The sequence below is a fragment of the Gallus gallus genome, chromosome 7 (genome assembly GCF_016699485.2).
Source record: "Gallus gallus isolate bGalGal1 chromosome 7, bGalGal1.mat.broiler.GRCg7b, whole genome shotgun sequence".
In the NCBI taxonomy this organism is placed as follows: domain Eukaryota; kingdom Metazoa; phylum Chordata; class Aves; order Galliformes; family Phasianidae; genus Gallus; species Gallus gallus.
Genome location: NC_052538.1, coordinates 4,488,176 through 4,506,318, shown reverse-complemented (window position 1 = coordinate 4,506,318; position 18,143 = coordinate 4,488,176). Strand labels below are relative to the sequence as shown.

The 18,143-nt window shown below is 43.4% G+C and overlaps 1 protein-coding gene and 1 long non-coding RNA gene across 11 annotated transcripts in view; one reads left to right on the top strand and one right to left on the bottom strand.

The window, feature by feature from the left end:
• Positions 1-4,724: 4,724 nt before the first annotated feature.
• On the bottom strand, positions 4,725-15,265 carry LOC112532769. 2 transcript variants are annotated; one of them, XR_005861334.2, is made up of 4 exons: positions 15,047-15,265; positions 13,904-14,044; positions 8,856-8,914; positions 4,725-6,832 (listed from the first exon to the last, which is right to left on the bottom strand). It is a non-coding gene; the product is annotated as an uncharacterized LOC112532769 (long non-coding RNA). The 2 variants fall into 2 exon arrangements; XR_005861333.2 differs by having other exon boundaries at positions 13,945-14,044.
• Positions 15,266-15,374: 109 nt separating this feature from the next.
• Positions 15,375-18,143, top strand: part of FN1 (fibronectin 1) — a 50,187-nt gene continuing 47,418 nt past the window's right edge. For all 9 annotated transcript variants that reach the window (XM_046943492.1, XM_046943491.1, XM_015289128.4 and 6 more), the window contains exons 1-3: positions 15,375-15,592; positions 15,752-15,880; positions 17,295-17,432. In XM_046943492.1, coding sequence (XP_046799448.1) covers positions 15,439-15,592; positions 15,752-15,880; positions 17,295-17,432 — 421 coding nt within the window. In that variant the 5' untranslated portion in view covers positions 15,375-15,438. The remainder of the gene's footprint in view (positions 15,593-15,751; positions 15,881-17,294; positions 17,433-18,143) is intronic.

Here is an 18,143-nt window from a genome sequence, read left to right as displayed (position 1 = left end):
GTTTACCTCTGTTCCTACAGTATCATCCATCAGCCCTGTAAGGATGCTGCTATCAGGTAGATGTGACTACCAACGTGCCCAAAGTGGTTTGTAGCCTGGAACAGATTACATCCTATTCTTCTGTGGCTCACATTAAGAACAAAACTGAAAGGGTATTAAGCAAAATGTCATAATGGTCCTGATAATCTGTTCCTCCAAACATTGGATTTAGTAAAGAAAACTTAATAAAAAAAATAACTGTAAAGGACGATATGCGAAATCCACTAAATACCTGGGGGTTTAATTTTGCATCATTCTCCTTGCTGTGACTCTTCCAATGACACCTCTGTGTAGCTCAAAATACTGTCTGTCACCTTAAGCTTTTGCAAATCCTTCAGCCAACTGTAGGAGTGAGACATGCTCTCTTTGTCCCTCACAGCCCAGTATAACCTCTGGTACGTCTTCCAAAAATGAGATTTAGGATACACAATTCAAAGGGAGCAGGGAATGATGCTACAGGCTCTAGAGTGTGGCTCTAGAGACTGGACAAAGCATGATCTCATGGCCAGAGGTGTCTGGGGTGAGTCAGATGATGTATCCCCACAGGCATCCTGGTACAAAAGAACCCCACAGGGTTCCTGGAGTCCAGTTCTGGAATTCTGGTCTCTACAGTGGAGAACACTAGTAGAAGATCATAGAATCACAGAATCCTTCAGGCAGGGAAAGACCACTAAGATCACCAAGTCCAACTGTCCTCACCACAGCCACTAACCATGTCAATACAATGTCTGCCCTTTTCCTGAACACTGCCAGGCATGGTGATTCCACCACCACTCAGGACATCCTGTTCCAATACCTCACCACCCTTATTGAGAAGAAACTTTTCCTAATAGCCAACCTGAGTGTTCTTGCAAGTGAAAGCTGTCACCCCATGGAGGATCTGCCAACCAGTCCCACACTCCCCGTGGCTGCAATACGGAGTGCGGCCAAACCAGCAGTGCTTCTGGATCTATGCTTTAAAGTCTGTTGATGGAAGAACAACATCAGCCCTCAGTATACTGACAGGAATGCAGAAACAGACGCAACAGGTTAGGAACAGAGAGTGAATGAAAAAAACTGGTTTACACTAGTGAGAAAACAATTGCCTTCTCTACCTGCCTGCCGGCAATGGATTTTTCCATGAGGCTGTGGTTCTAGGGGCTGCCAACATGTGCCTGTGAAGCTCTTCCAACATGATTCACTGCTGTTTGTTTTCAAAACACGCGCATATACACAAGCACATGTACACAAGGCACTTAAAGGGCAGCTTGCATTAGAAGCAGAATTGCTGCTTTTGTACAAAACTCCAGAAAGAAAGGAATTCTTGCTGGATGTTCTTCCATCTGTTACTCTGCACGTAAACTTTGCATATTTATTGGGATGTTACATCCACAGTAATCAGAATGTATGGAAAACAATCAGCACTTGCCACATAATCTAGTTTCCACTCTTCTTCTGCCACTGAGCACTATCAGTATGTCCAACGTAAATGCCCTTGTTCTTTTACAAAGACTGTAAACAAATCACTGCTCTGATCTCTTTCGAAATTCAAGAGAAGGAATAGATAAGGTAGGATAAGGACTGTTTTAAACAAGAGTATGTTCAGAATTTCTTCAGTCCTGAATGTTCCTCTTTCAGGGACAGACTTTAGGCTGAATATTCAAATTATTCCAATTAAAACATGGTTCCCGAGTACAGATGTCAAGAATAAGATGAACCTACTTAGAAAATCTTTCTGGCCAAAAGTCACAAAAAACTTCCAAGAATTTCAAGGGCGGTGTCAGAATCTACAGTGACTTTGACGTTAGATCTGAAATCTGATAGAGACAAGTAGTGGTTACCCTAGGATAGAGGGAGCCTGTGTGGTTTGGCAGCAACAACTCTAGCAAAGAACTAAGGGGTAATGGAAATTTCAGATTAAAAACAATCAACTGCTGTTGAAAAAAAAAAAAACAGAGACTCATTTTAAGCTATATTAGTGGGGAAATGCTTATTATATTGTAGGCAACACTCAGAGGACAATTCCCATGCTCTGCTTGATGTCTGTGATGCCAACACTGCTATGGTGCTCCAGTGTTTCAACAAGTTGGCAAAAGACTGGGAAGAGTCTCAAAGGGAGCAGTAAGAAAGCTTTAAAATGTGATCAGGTATGAAAACTGAAGAGACTGAAGAATCTGGGTTTTATCTAGAAGGAAGAGGAAATAAAGAAGAAAGGGAAAAGGAAGAAGAAAGGGAGAGCGGGAGGGAGGGAGGGAGGGAGGGAAGAAGGGAGGAAGGAAGGAAGGAAGGAAGGAAGGAAGGAAGGAAGGAAGGAAGGAAGGAAGGAAGGAAGGAAGGAAGGAAGGAAGGAAGGAAGGAAGGAAGGAAGGAAGGAAGGAAGGAAGGAAGGAAGGAAGGAAGGAAGGAAGGAAAGGGAAAAGGGAGTAAAAAGAGAAAAGGGAAAAAGAGAGATGCACCATGTTGCAGCACCAAAGTAGGGACAAAAACTCGCTTAGGAAAATCAAGATTAGTGTTTCTCCAAGACCACTGTGAACATCAACACAAAATTCAGCACAGATTTTAGTTGTGGTGGCTTAAGAAAAGCTCTCTGAGTTAAAAAGGTGCAGCCCTGAGAAGAGTTATTGAAGCCATCTCCTTCTCAGGAGGGCTGGAATAGCCTCCACCTCTGGTATGCAAGTTTTTTATGAACCTAAATACACTAGAGACACTGAATGCTCTTTATCTTCCATACAGGAATCTATTACAAACAAACTAGCATGTGTTTGCATACTGACACATTAGCAGACTAAGTGGGCTGACTTAAAGATCTGCAGAGCTGACACCTCCTCCATCTTTTCTTTCATTTATTGTACCTTATGTCATTCCCACTTACAACATCCAAAACAGACAGCTGTTTTGATGGCTCCTTAATAGACTTTGCAGGAAATTATCTTTGCATTAACAGATTTCCTTCTCGAGTTCCCTCAATATTGTTTTTCAAGTTAGTATCAGGATAATAGAAACCTTTGTGGATATCACACTGATTTACGATCTGTGCCTTTCAGAGAAATGGTTAAGGGAGATGCTCAGCCTGAGGTTCCTGCAAGAGGTGAGTATTTATTCACAGGGATTCCAGACAAAGCAAAATACACAAGGAGTTGAAGTATTTTACTGCAGCAACAGTGGAGACGATTGAAGACAGACAGGTGCCAGACAAAGTTTGCATCTTTGCTCTTTTAAACAAAATGAAAATAGGCTGTGATACCAGCATTAAAAAATGGCTGTTACTACATTCATAATAGAGCCATACAAATGCACTTTTTCCTCCAGCTTGGTCTTATGCCATAATATGTTGCAAACAATCATAAGTTTCAAAGCCCTCCTTGACCTAATATCCAAAAATGCATTGCTGTGGAAGCATTTCCAAATTGCTTATATTTGTCCTTTTAATTCCCCAGATCATCTTGACAGCCTATAGTATCTTTCAGATGCCATGTACCTGCACATAGTTAAGCACACTCTCTGTTAGATGAAATCAGACTTGTTCTCAGGAAGCAGTTTTCCCAAGATCTAGCTGTCTACAAATACAAGATACAAGCTGTGTTAGAAACTGCCCACCAGAGCAGCATGGAGCAATAATACATCTGTTAGCAGATAAGAACAAACACCTTCTTTCTGTATTTTGCTGTCATAAAATCCACTGCTTCCCATTCAGGGTCCACTATAGCAAAAGGGAGCATTTGCTAAAAATGTCACAGCCTTGATTCTAAGTTTTGCAATCCAATATAGCAGCAATTTTATTTGGAGAGGCATCTGGATTTTATTACATGCAAGCACAGTTGGTAGGAGTTTGGAAGAGGAGAAAGATAAAAAATGCTCTCTTTGGAATATTTCAAACCAGAAGCATTTGTCATGCTCAGCATACCCTTATAATATAACAAGGGGGTTTAGGGTGACTCTGCAGTTCACTGCAGAGCTATTGCTACCGCAGTGAGTTATTGTATTTATATTTTCAGTGCCTCTGGAAACTTGCAAATGGTGACAGGTGAAAAGCTTCTTCTTCTTTGTGGGATTGCGTATTTGCTTGCAGCCTCGCTCATATTCCCTCTCAGCAGGAGAGACTTGAAAACTGATTTCTAGTCATTCCCATGCAGTTATGGGCATCAGTGGGGCCCTTTTCCTGCAAAAATCTTTCTTTTGGGATGCTTTCACTTGCATGCTTGTGAAACTATCACTCTTGTTGGCTCTTCCAGCACTTTAACAAGGCTGTGTCTTGTAAAAGCCAGTGCCTTAAGTCATGTTTAGCATCTGAATGTCAAAAAGCGTTACCACCCCAGAGATGAATCTTTTCTTTAAGCACCTAGCTTATATTCTTCTTAATAAAGAATACCTGGCTGGAATTATATATGCAAACAAGAATTTGCTTATCTAAGAAGTATCTAGTGACAGTCATAGTGACGGTGTTGGCACTGGTGAGAAAGCTGGCCACATAGGAGGAGAGTTAGAGGCAGATCAGCTGGTATCACACAGGAGTGCTCAGTAGGATTTGAAGGTGTCATCTTAATAGGGAAAGACTGTTGACACAGTCTACCTAGACTTCAGCAAAGCCTTTGCCACTGTCTCCCACAGTATTCTCTTGGAGAAGCTGGCAGCTCATGGCTTGGACAGGTACACTCTTTGCTGGGTGAAGAACTGGCTGATGGCCAGGCCCATAGAGTGGTGGTGAATGGAGTTACATCCTGCTGGCAACCAGTTGTGAATGGTGCTCCCCAGAGGTCGGTATTCGCCCTTGTCCTGTTCAATATCTTTACTGATGATTTGGATGAGGGAATTGAGTTCACCCTCAGTAAGTATGGGACATTCATTTTATCTCTGTATACTTTCTGGTTTCAAATGCTATGATTTGGGAACTTTATCAAGTGCATGCAACATTAGCGAGGCACCAAAGTGTGTCATGAATGTGCTGGCATATACTTCCATCCCTAAAAAATGCAGTAATGCACACAGCAATAATAAATGAGCAGATTCCTGGAAAAGCTCAGTAGTATTGAAACCTGCTGTGTGACACTCACGGAAAACTGCAAATTAATCACTTAAGATCATAGTGTGGATGGTTAAGTTCAGGCCATTCCCTCCACCAGCTTGGATACATGCAGCAGTGTTGGAAGGCTCATTTTTGGTACTCAAGGACCGGATCTAAAAAGCCATTTAGTAACACTCATAAAAACCAGCTCTTAGCATTAACACACAAATATTAACTCATGATGTCTCACTGATTCTTGGTATAAACCCACGCAGGCAACTGTAGCTCTCCAGGGAGGGGACTTTGGACAACACGTTTAAATCATGGGAGTGATTTCCATAGCTGCCAAAAGGCTTTAAGACCACTTTTATCATTAATCAGGTATCACAGAAGACCCACAATGTCCTTGAAAATGGTTCTCCTGGTGTTGGTATCAATATGAAATCATCGGATGGGCTGCATCCTCCAGTGGGTCCATAATCTGTTCCTTTCTTTCTAAAGGCTTCACTGCCTTCAAGGACAGTGATAAACACTTACTAATGAGAGAGAGCTTAATCAGTATATTCATAACAAATACAGCATTGTGGCTTTCACTTCTTGTTTTTTGTTGATTTTTAATTAATTTTGACATTTATATATACAATAGTTGGTTTTCAAAAGGCCACTTAAAAACCCTCTTGTGGATTACCTCATCTAAGCACATATTTTTTGTGTGCATATTTGTAATTGTTTGAAGGTTTTCCAGACAAGTCTTAAAGTCTTGCTACAGTTTTAAAACACAGTTTGAAGAGATTTTGGTTATGAAACTTAAAAGAGGAAAAAAGAATTTTGTGCAATAATGGTGCTTGGAATTTGTGATGGACACAAGAGATTGAAAAAATACTTAGGCCTGCATTCCATGAAAGGTCACACAGACTTAAGGATAGAAATGCACTTTGTGGATTTAGAGATATGCATGTACCGTATACATGTCTTTTTGGGAGTGATGTGATCTCCTTCAAAACTGATTGCCTTTTATAGTTTCGAATTTGACTTTCCATAAGGAAAGCAGATTTTCTAATGGTTTTAAAGCATCAGTCCTTCCCTGAGAGGTTAGACAAAAAGAAAAGCATTTAAGAAATCAGGAGACCAAGCCTGCTAACAAAGAAACCAAGGTCAGAAATGGTCTGATTTCAATGGAACAGAGACTAACAGTAAAATTTCTACTTTCCTCTTAAATATTACTCTTCTTTTCCTTTTCTTCTCATGTGTCTACCATAGCTCTTGTCTCCCCAGCAGCTGTGATCTGCTGCCAAGATTTGTTCTGCTCTCCATGTTATTTATGACCCTGTCGTGCAGCTTATTCATACACACTTTCCCAGTGGCCAGGCTGAGGATACGGACGTACTGAAGTGCTGCTCACAGAGTGTGGGGAGAGGGCTCTGGTGGGACAAAGCACAGCCCTAGCTCTATTCAGGTGACAGCTAAGGTTAATCAAATGGTGGAATTATGGCAATGAGTAAAGCAAGATGCTTTAATTAATCTTTAAAGGATCAGGATTAGAATTTCTTTGTCTTAAATATTTCTTTGCCGTGCACAGATGCTCCATCTTCTGAAAAAATATCCTATCAAAGTTATGTCCCCCTCTTTACCTTCTTGTTTTCTCCTTCAGGTCTTTCCATATGAGAAAAGTCTCAGGCTGTTATATTTACCAGAGGAAAAAAGAGTGATTTTTAGAAGCTACATTCCAGAAGAGACTGTCCAAAACATTATCCAAGAACAGCAGAAGTATATGCATCCTTTACAGTCTCACATTTCCACATCACTAAACACCTACGAAACAACATGAGAAGAGTGAAAAGGAAGTGTCAGTCACAAGAGAAATGCTCTGTGTACGTTTTACTTTCAGTGTTACATGTGACATTTCTGATTATAAACTAGTTGAAGAGGCATTCTGTCAAAAACTTGCCCTTTATTTAATGTGGATATAATCTGCATTTTAAACTAATGCACTGTATGGAAAATATGAATGCTGTTCCTGGAAAGTAAGTTATGATCTCTCTCCAAATTGTGAGTAAATTTAGAGAATATAATCAAATGCAGAAGTACTGTATATCTCCAGACTCTGAAGCTTCTACCTGCTTCTACAAATCTTTCAGTTCAGCTGCAGACAGCAAGTGGGTTTAAACTAATTTAGCCAGATTAATACTCCAATTAGATGATGCATATTTAGGTGATGTTTGTTTTAATTTCTGCATGATCTGGCTAAGGAAGAATGTGCCTTCAATAAATATGGCTGGCTTGGGACATATTCAGTGAGAACAAATGCCAGATGCATCATCAAGAGCTTTGGGATATTTGTTTTTAGCATATGACCACAAGATGTGATGCATCTTAGCAAAACTTCCTACTTCACTCAACAATTATGCTCAGCTCTTTTAGTGTTGAAAGAAGCCATTCTGGACAGCATAATGGGAAACTTTCCTCCCTAGACTTGTGTCAAGCTACTTCAGGTTTTCTTTCATTTGAAACCCCCCTTTTCCTTCTGCTTCTGTTAAAATTTATCCCATTCGGAACATCCTTAGATGAACATGCTAACAAGCCCAGATACTGCTCCTTTTAAGAAAAACATGAATTATATTGTTCAGTTCAACAGGTTGGACTTAAACCACCTCCATGTAATCATGTCAGGGATTTAGTTTTCCATTTACTACCTGCATAAGTGCCTACCCAATCAAGGAGATGTGGAGGCAGGAATATGTGGATTAAATTATGAGGCCATCCCATCCCAACACACCAGTCAGAGGTGCATGCTGGCCTTGAGAAGAGACTTCTGCAAGACAAGGGATATGTCAGAATTGCTGGCTTTCTGAGCTGTGACGGACAACCTGGAAAACACATTGAAGCTTTGAAGTGGTATCCGAGCACTTGGAGGTGAGAGGAGTTTCTGAAGCATTGGGTGTCACTTCTTGTTCTGGGCAAAGCAGTTCATTTTCACTTGTCACATCCTAGCAGAAGTCCTCTTGTAATATATCTGCTAAACCAGCTGTATACATATCAGTGGCTAAATGCTGTCAGCAACAAAACTTTTGCTTGAATATAGAAACACCTGTGGCTTGGCAGTATGAGCTCAATGTAGATGGCAGAAATATTATATAAAACAGCTCATGAAACCATTATCTACTTATTGTCACTGCAATAATTCATCATTTCAAGAATGAGGAACACTTTACATTCCAGACATAGCATTAGAAAGGTAAAAGAAGTAAGTGATTACTGTTGGAAAGCATCAGCTCCAAGTCTGTATGACTTCATGGATACATAGTTCAGTACAGGCTAAAAATATGAATTCTAAGGCAGTGAAAGAGGCAAAGCATCCCCAAAACCAGAACAAGGACTATAATCAAAAAACATATGCAGACCATTAACAGCTTTGAATACCAGCAAAAATAAAAAAATAAAATAAAAATGTCCAGCTCACTATAATCAACATTTGAAAGTAAGGAGTTATTCAGAGGATTGATGACAGTTCAGAAATTGTGTGAGTCAGTACAGAAAGTCCTATGCATGAGATCCAGCATTCAAGCAGAGAAAATGGAGAAACAAACTGTATTCAGTACCATAAGACACTGTGTCTGTTCACGAAAGCCAGAGAAGTAGCTTGGTTGGAGACTTGCTTTGCAAAGCCTCTGAGACGAGGTAGGCTAAGCTTAGGTTAGCATGCCTCTAACAGAATATATAGGTTAACAAGGCAGAAGTCACAACAAATTGGGCAGGAACAGCCTTCTGGCTGCTCCCTTACTTTATGTGCAAGCATATCAACAGTTGTAAAATAAAAAAATAATCTAAGCAATACCTATGTCAATATAGGACCACCACTTTTCATTAGCAAACCTCCCAGGTTAAGAACCATACCTGTAAAAGAAATTATATGTTGAAAAAGGATGTAGTTATGACACAGATTTTACTGAATGACACACATTTTTCAAACTCCTTGGTTCTGAGTGAGCTCTGAATTCCCTGCACTGACCTGAAGGTAGCCACACACCAATCCAATGTGAGTGAGTGGAATTGACTGACATAAAATGACACTCCAGTCCTGCTTCACTAACATTTCTTGCTAGAAGCAAGATAATGCAGCTTTGTCTCCCAAAAAGGGTTTGAGTAAGTCAGAAACAGCCCTTCTTCCTTATTCTGGGCCTCTCTCTGGGCTGGATTCCCACCCACAGAAGAGAAATAGTTGGGAAGTCCCACAGGAGAAGTGACACTATTGCTGGGCCACAAGAAACAACCAAGTTAAAACAAATAAACCAGAACCAGGGAGCATCTTGCTTCCAGGAGACCTGGAATAGCAGAAGGGAGAGGGTGGAAGAGCAGGGAAAAAGAAAATGACAATGAAGGCAGGGAGCAGACCCAAGTTCTTCCCCAGAAGCTGGAAAGTAGAAAAAGCAGCCAACAAGAACTCCTGGTTAGGGCTGAAAAACAAGTGAAAGTGAGAGCTTTTCTCATCCTAGACTGCAGCCAAAAGCCAGGTTACCAACAGTAAAAGAAGAAATTAAAGAAAACAAAACAAAAAAACCTTCAGAATTGGCAGCAGAGAGCTATCCATGCTCCTTGGCTCCATGTATGGCTGGGTGGAAGGGGTAAGAAGGAAACAGGGGACAAAGTGCAGCTTGGAGCCAAAATATTTTCCTTCTGGATGCTGCTGGCTCAGCCCAGCCCTTTGTGACTCTCAAATTCAACCCGTTACGCAGTCCCCCATAATCATCATAATAAATAGCTGTTTGCTTGCTCAGTGTATTCAACTTCCTTGCAGCAGGCCAAGCTCAAGCCAGCACTAGCATTTCTTTCTGTCTTGCCTAAAACCAAACAACCGTTGATGTGATTTGCCATGTTTGTTGGGAAAGAATAAAGGCAACTGCACTCAAACCCCAGGGTTTGTGGCTAAGTTCACCTCATGCTGTTGGTAGTGATATCACCATTACTTAACTTTTTTTTAGGTCTTTTAAGACTGCTGTGGAAAAAGGAAGGGTTTCAATTTTTCTGCTGGGCTTTAAGGGAGACAGAAGTTATTTCAATAACATTGTCCTTCCATTAAAAGAGAAAGTCCTCTGTTACTCAAAAGTGAAATTGTTGTTAGAATTCTGTAATGACAAAATAAAGGCAGCCACCATAATTAGGAACCTTACCCCACTGCCAGCACCAAGTAGGATTTTGGCCAAAACACAAAAATTACAAAGAAAAAACAGCCATAAGAAACTATGCTTTTCCAGCTGTTATAACTTCTTTCCCTCCTTCACCCATGCTATGGTTTGCACAAGATCACGGCCTCTCAGCAATCCTCTCTCTGGTCCATTTTGTCCCAATAGCCCCACTTCTGAGCCTTTTCAAGTTCTCGCATCTTTGCTTCGGGGACAAGCTGCAAGATCCCATTTCCTTCCATGTGAGGAGTGTGACAAGGAAGAGAGGAGGAATGTTGCTACATCCTCTACAGCAGTCTTTGGGGGCTTCTTACCCTCTAAAAGCAGGAAAATAAGTGACACGAGCAGCCAGTTAGAGGGGGATTTCCTTTAAGTGGAGTAGACATCAGCTGGAGGGATGAAACATCCCTCATTAAAACAAGACAGTTCCAATGCTGCCTAAAATAACACGTCTTTCAAGGGCTGGCGACACCATACTTGCTGTTTCAAGCCACATTCAGCAGTACTCATGGCTCATCTTGAAAGTGCAATTCTATTTCCTGAGATGCTCTGAGAAGTTCCCCAGAAGTGCTACAGAAAATCCTCAGCAGGGCATGACACTGGGATTTTCAAAGATTTAGGCAACTTGAATAGGATTTGAGTATCTTTGAAAATGTCTTCTAAGCATCTGAAAGTGTTATCAAGAATCTCACCTGGAGTACTGTGTCTAGATGTGGAGTCCTCAGGAGAGACATGGACCTGTTGGATAGTGTCTGAAGGAGGGCCATAAAGATGATCCAAGGGGTGATACGCCTTCCCTACAAGGACAGGCAGAGAGCTGGGGCTGTTTGTCATGGAGAAGAGAAGGGTCCATGGAGACCTGAGAGTGGCCTTTCAGTGTCTAAATGTGGGCTACAGGAAGGAAGGGGAACAGACTCTTTAGCAGGGTCTGATGTGACAGGACAAGGGGAAATGGTTTCAGACAAAAGGAGGAGAGAATTAGACTGGATACAAGGAAGAAGTTTTTTATTGTAAGAGCACTGACACAGGTTGCCCAGAGAGGTGGTAGATGCCTCCCCCCTGGAGAGACATTTGAGGTCACGTTGAATGGGGCTCTGAGCACTTGATGGACCTGTAGGTGTCCCTGTTCACTGCAGGGGAGTTGGACTAGATGGCCCTTAAGGGTGCCTTCCAACTCAAATGATTCTATAGAGAAGAATAGGTTCAGGAGAGCCTTTTCAGAAAGAGTGTTAATGCATTGGCACAGGATGTCCAGGGAAGTGGTAGAGTCACCATAACTGAGGTGTTCAAGAAACATGGACATGTGATACTAAGGGTCAAGATTTAGTGGGTATGGTGGGTATGGGTTGACAGTTGGGCTACATGATCTTAGACATCTTTCCCAACCTTGATGATTCTGTGGTTCTATGATAAGTTTTCAGCTCTTCTAAAGCTGGTATTCTTCCATAAGCTTGTTCTGTGGATAAGGGTCTGTCTGGATGAGGTGCTGCTCACCTGTCAGTTCACATGGTCACAGGCCTCACAGAAGTTCTCATTTTCCTAGAAGTTCTGGCATTGGGAAGCACATCAGACTCTCAGCTACCATTCTTATATTGCTTCATATGTGATATAAATCCTCCTCGCAGAATCAGAAAAACAAACTGAAACTCCAAAAGAAGCCTTGTACCTGGAAGAGAATGAAAATCTCTAATCCTGCCCCCGGGCTCCTCACCTGATTTTCCAGGGACAGATTCATGAATGGTTAAATGCCTGGAGCTGACTGTTCAGCAGAGCCAACTGCAAAGCAAGAGCTACAGCTATGAACTTCTCACCACTGGTAAACTACAGTAGTTCAGGTGACCAAGCAGAGTAACATAATCCACAGACAGCTACAGAAAGGAAATGTGTTTTTTGTGTCGATGACACCGAACGTTTAGTTATGAAAGACTGGGGAGGAGGGAGAAGAGCAGGGAATTTCCATTGAGAGTGCCAAGATGTAATGAATGCCATGTTAGGGACCATTTATACACGATGAAATTCATTCCTGTGCCGAGAGCCGGCATAAAGTTACATACCACTGAATTTGCTGGTAAGAAGCAGAAGGAATGAATTTCATTTAAGGAGCGATGTTCCAGATTCCTGGATGAGACTCTCAGGATGGCTGCACTCAGGAGTGAATGAAGCACTGTGCAGCAGAACCTCAGCAAGCCTTGAAATGAATTCTGCTCTGACCTAACGCAAACCACAGACTTGAAATTCTGATGATTCAGAAATTTTCAGCCCGCACCAGGAGTTCTTGCAAAATATTTGGGAACTGCAGGAAGCGTTTAATGGTCTCTCTATGTGAAGGAAAGGAATCCTGACCTGTTGTCTTTATGATTCCTGTTCTTATGAGTGATAATTTTAGAAGGAGATAATTAAGCCCATGTGGCCATTCTTCTAAGGTTGCTAAAAGAATAACAAGTGACCTGGCTTGGTGCTTTCTGTGCTATCAGGACTTGCAGGAGAATGCTTTCAGGGCCAGACCATCCTCCCAGGAGTATTCACAGCCCCCAAGCAGTGTGTGCAGTGGAGGAAATTAAGCCAACCCACTGGAGAGGCTTATCTGCAGAGCAATATGCGGAACAAGAGAAGTCAGGAGGACCTTATAAGGACATGTGCCTTTTCTAACCAAGAGTGAAAAGTTAGGATTTCAGCATGGGAAGAAAAAAAAAAGACCAAGAACATGAATCAGAATTGAATCAGAATATCCATGGCTAAAGCAGAGGGTTTAGAACATCCTTACTCCTTATTGGGATGCAAAAACCATGGAAAGGTTGTTATAAATTCAGAGTGATCTCATCCTAAGAAAGACTTCAGGTGAATCTTTCTTTCATTCCTGTTAGCTCAAGGGATGAACGAACAGAAGGACAGACAAAGGAGTCACATCCATTTCCCAAAATAACTTGAGACATCTCAGAAAGTCTAACAGCATGCAATATAATGACTACTGCATGTTTGTGTCATAATTACTGTCAGAGATTCCTTTAGAAGTGAAACCAGACTGTTTCAAATTTTGTTGAAATACGACTCCTTAGATTATTTCTGGCTGCTAATAAATGATGGCTGTGCAAGAAACTAATTTGAGAATCACTGAAAATTATTACTTTGTTTTGTGTGCTTCCAGTAACGTTTTCTTAAATAAGATTCTTACATTTGTTCCCCTATTTGTATAAGCAGTGCTGTGGTAAGCATTAGACACAGTCACACACTTGTTAACACTATTTCTCACTCGGTCTTCAGACTGAATTGCATTTTCATTTTTGTGTAAACACTCACATTGTCCTGGAAGACTTAGGTGCAATGCAGGATGACAAAAGACATAAATGAGGCCAACGGTTGACCACGCAGAGTATATCTACTATATACACATTATGAATGCCATTATAAAAATAGTCGCTAAAAGCAGCAGGCTGGAAATTGAGTCACTAAAAGCAGCATGCTGGAAATGGATCTAGAAGTCGCATCTCTTTGGAACAGTGACCCTTTCCTTATGCTTGAGGAGAGCTGGTAGGTGCCACGTACCCAGACCTTCAGAGGTTAGAACCTCCCTGAAGTGCCCTTTGGTTATGTTTGTACAGCACCTAGCACCAACGGGGGGAGGGGGGTCTTCCTCCACAGGGAAGACTGCTGGTTGCACCCACATGTTTGTTTTTTCCACCATAGTCAGTTCATTCTTGGTTACCTTCCATTCTAAGCAGACTTCCTGGAGTGATTTTTATTTACCATAATCCTCCTGGGCTTGAAGGCTCCTCGTGTCCTTTTCCTTCACCACGTCAGTTATGCTTAATTAGCAGCTCTCAGCAGTGGGATTTGCTCACACAACCTGTCCAGAAGAAATACATCCCAGTGAGAAACGACCATACCTTCTCGCAGTGTTTTCCTCAGGTTGGTTTCACCAAAAATTCCAGAGTTGTTTTAAGTTGTCATTACAAGACAACACGTCCTATCTCCAGTCTCAAAAAAGCAGGAAAAATCTCTGAAAGCAGGTTCTCATTATGCTGATGCATGCCATTTCTAAAGCTCTCCCTTGCTACGGTGACACTGGATGTGTGATTATTTTGGGGGGTAATGTGTCTCTGGCGGCTAAAAAAATGCAGCACAGTAAATTAAAAAATAAAATTAGACAAGATGGAAATTGGCTCACCACAGCTCACCTCAATTGCCAGATCAGGTTTCAATTTCCAGTAAGCTTTCAGCAGGGAAGCTCGTGTTAATGGATCTGTGGACATTTGTCATGGAGAGGAATAGGAGTTTCTTTGAGAATGCATACCTGCCATTCCAACTAAGGGCTTTCTGGGAACAAAGTATGTGCTGGGGATGCACGCTGCCTATTGAACGTCTTCATCCCAAACAGATTATGGCTTGCTTTTCAGTGCAGGTCATGCAATCAGCTTGCTGTAAGTGGAACAAGAGCTTGGTGCCCATCTTTGTGAAGAACTTTCATGGAGATCCAGGAATGCTCAGCTTAAGACAGCACTTCATGTCCACCTTTGTCAGAGTTGTTTCAATAGGTTGGGAACCAGGGCAGACTATTAGATCGGTAACCCCTTTGCAAAGACAGAGGGTATCACAAAAACAGTCAGCAGCACAACCTTCCCATATGATCTGAGCTTGAGCTCTGGTCCAGGCAATGCACCAGGATGGGGCATGCTGTAGTAGCACAAGCAATGTTCCCCCCACCAGAAGCTTCCTGCTTTGGGGCCACAACTGCACACTCTGCTTTGGGACTTCCCTTCGAAGCAGGGAAAAGAGATACCCCACAACGCAGGAGAGATGGCTGTGGGAACGAGACGGGCAAAAAAGGGTGACAAAGTTCGGATGCAACTTAAGTTAGATTTCAGCGGTGAAGACCCTGTGTAGTTCAAAGGGATGCAAAACCTGGCTCTAAAAGCAAGAAAAGCTCTCAAAACGACAGGGGGGAAAGCCATTTTGTCAAGGCAGACGCCCCACAAAATGGCACTGCCGCTGCCCCTCTCTGCACCCCGACCCTTTGTGGCTGCCGGCGGGGCAGCGCCGCACTCTGCTCGGCGGGGCGGTGGCGGCCCCCGTCCGTCCCCCGGCGGCTCCGAGGGCCAATGGGCTCCGGGGCGGCGGCGGCTGCTCCCCCCCGCGCCGCCCGCCGTATATAGCGCCCGGGCGGCGGCGCTGCGACCGTCGGGCTGCCTGCGAGCGGCCCCGTTCCTCGTTCAGATTCCCGTTCTCCGAGCCGTGCCGAGGATGCCGGGCCGCGGCGGGTTGCGGCTGGCGCTGCTCGCCCTCTGCCTGGGGGCGGCGGCTGCGGGAGGGGGCGACGGGCAGCGGCGCGGAGGGAAGAACCGGCGGCAGGCGCAGACTGCCTCGGTGCCCCAGGCCACCCCCGCGCAGGGCAAGCGTGAGTACCGGCACGGGCTGGGGAGCTGGAGCGGGGGCTGGCCGCCTCCGTGTCCCCGACGCGGGTGGGGGTCCGCGGTGCTGCTTGGGCTGGTCGTGCTCTGCCCGCGCCCTCGGTAAGACGAAACTTTGCTTTCTTTCCCCTCCCTCCCCTCCGCAGAGACCTGCTTTGACAATGGACGGTACTACCAGATAAACCAGCAGTGGGAGCGCATTTACCTGGGGAACACGTTGGTCTGTACCTGCTACGGTGGAAGCAGAGGGTTTAACTGCGAAAGCAAGCCCGAACGTAAGTTGGTGTTTTAGCTGCAGAGTGGCTTTTGGTGCAGATTAAACTAGTGAGTTACAGCGAGCAGTCCGGGTTTTTAGCTGGAGTCTGGTCCTTAGGGTCAGCTAACGGATCTACTCTCAATTACACTGAAGATCTGGCTTGGGATTTTAAGAAATGCTTTTCATTAGAGATGGGCCTGCCACCAGAACCCCAAGCCAAACATCACTCATCTCTCTGGAGGATTGGATCTAAACATTAACTTTGGAGCCAACCTCTTCTTTCTAATGAACTGAACCGACTCCGCTCGCATGGGGAAGCTCAAATCTGGAGTCACTTTGCAGCTCTGGCTCCGTGCAGTTTGATCGCTTCACCCCAACTTCTCATAGCTGTGCAGTGTCGTCAGCCTGTTTAAAAGTATTTCAGCTTACAACTTTCCACAGCCCCCCAGCCGTGCTGCGAGCGTTCCATCACTGAGTGTAAAATGAGATTGTTTAGTCTTCTGCAGTAAAAGTTTAGGTAACAGAAAAAACTTTAAACGTGACGTCCGCTGGAAGATGAGTCTCTCTGGAATACAGCGTGGTTTAGATAATCAGATGCATGCTATCTGTCTTTGTTGGTCCCGAGCCATTGGTTTGCTGTAATTCCTTTATCTTGCTCTGGAGATGCAAGAGAGGAGCTGGTTTCCTGGCTGATAACGTTCATGTAAGACAGATGGGAACATCCCAGAGATCTGTTAGGTGAGACTTGAGTAAAGTACCGCTAGGGTATTTTAAGGAGTACTCAGTCGCCTTGCTCCTCCATAAAAAAAAGGGTTTATTCTACATTTTCTTCCTCCCCAGGTATTCCCAAGTTTTACACTTCCAAAGTCCAGTAGCAGCTATTGTGGCACACACAGCTTCACTTATCTGGTAGGGAGGTCCAGAACGTTGTTCTGTTGGAGACCTCGGGTTGTGTGACAGCATTGGCACAGCCCTTTGGTAGTCACATAGGTTTGGGCAAGTGTGGACAAGTCGCAAGTGGGCCTGTTGACTTCAGTAGGACTGCTGCAGAATTCAGGATTAATGCACTCAAAAGAGGTGGATTAGCATGTCAAAACCCACAGCTTCTGGGGAATATCTGCTCCCCTCTGAGTTCTGTCCTGTTGCACTTCAAACAGCTGGGGTCGATCCTTTAGGGCATGTCAGCCCAGGTGCCATGCTCAACCCCTGGCTCACTGTGGGAGGGAAGTTGTGGTTATTCAGCAGCATGGGGAAGCTGAGGGGGTTAATTTCACCCCAGTTCCTTTCTGTTGTTCTACCACAAGAAGAAGAGGAGGCTGATCTGCCTCCAGAAAAAAAAGAGCATCCGTGTGAGGAGGTGAAGAACATGCATTTTTGTTGACCATACATGTTACTAGAGTGGTTTCATGAAGTTCATTTTTCTCCTTTTATAGCTGAAGAGACTTGCTTTGACAAATACACCGGATCCACTTACCGAGTAGGGGAGACTTATGAGCGCCCCAAGGACTCCATGATCTGGGACTGTACTTGCATTGGAGCTGGACGTGGGAGAATCAGCTGCACCATTGCCAGTATGTAACCAAGAGCCTGTTACTGGAGCTCACTCCTTGTTGTCACATTTTCCAGAGCCATTTTCACAATTCTTCCAGTGCCTATTAGCTAGAGTTAAGGGGCTTTGATCCAAAGCACATTAAAATCTTGTAAGTGAAAGTCCTTGCCCCATGTACGTACACTTTAAAAACCAAATTCTTCCTCTGTTTAAGAGGTAATGTGCTGTGTATAAAAACAGAGGCCAGGATGACTGCTCGTGTCCAGCCATACATGTTAGTACATTTAATATATACAGGAATGTCCTGCATCTTCACAGACATGTTTTTGCAGTCAAAGTATACTTGCATAAGCATCAGGGTCTAATCTGTTATTGAGTCAAAGTTACCCTGTAAACATTAATAGGAATATTTTAGATATTTACTACTTGGGAGGCATTCCCTTTAGTCTCTAAAAATGTCATGCCAACCCTGGTCTCAAAGGGAACAAGGGCTTGATATCCGTTGAGCCAGCTCTGTGCTTCTGCAATTTCATTTTTACCTGCCTTCCTCATACTTCTTTCTGCACAGCTTTCCGTTTCACATCTGTCTCTGTCTGGAAATCCTTTCCGTATTGAGTCACTGAATTGTTCACAGTTTCCCTTCAGTTCATAATTAGACTTTCTCTGAGTGCAGATGAAGTTCTTTTAGTCTGAGATGTCAAAGTCCCTTAGGCACCTTTGGAAAAGTCTTTCT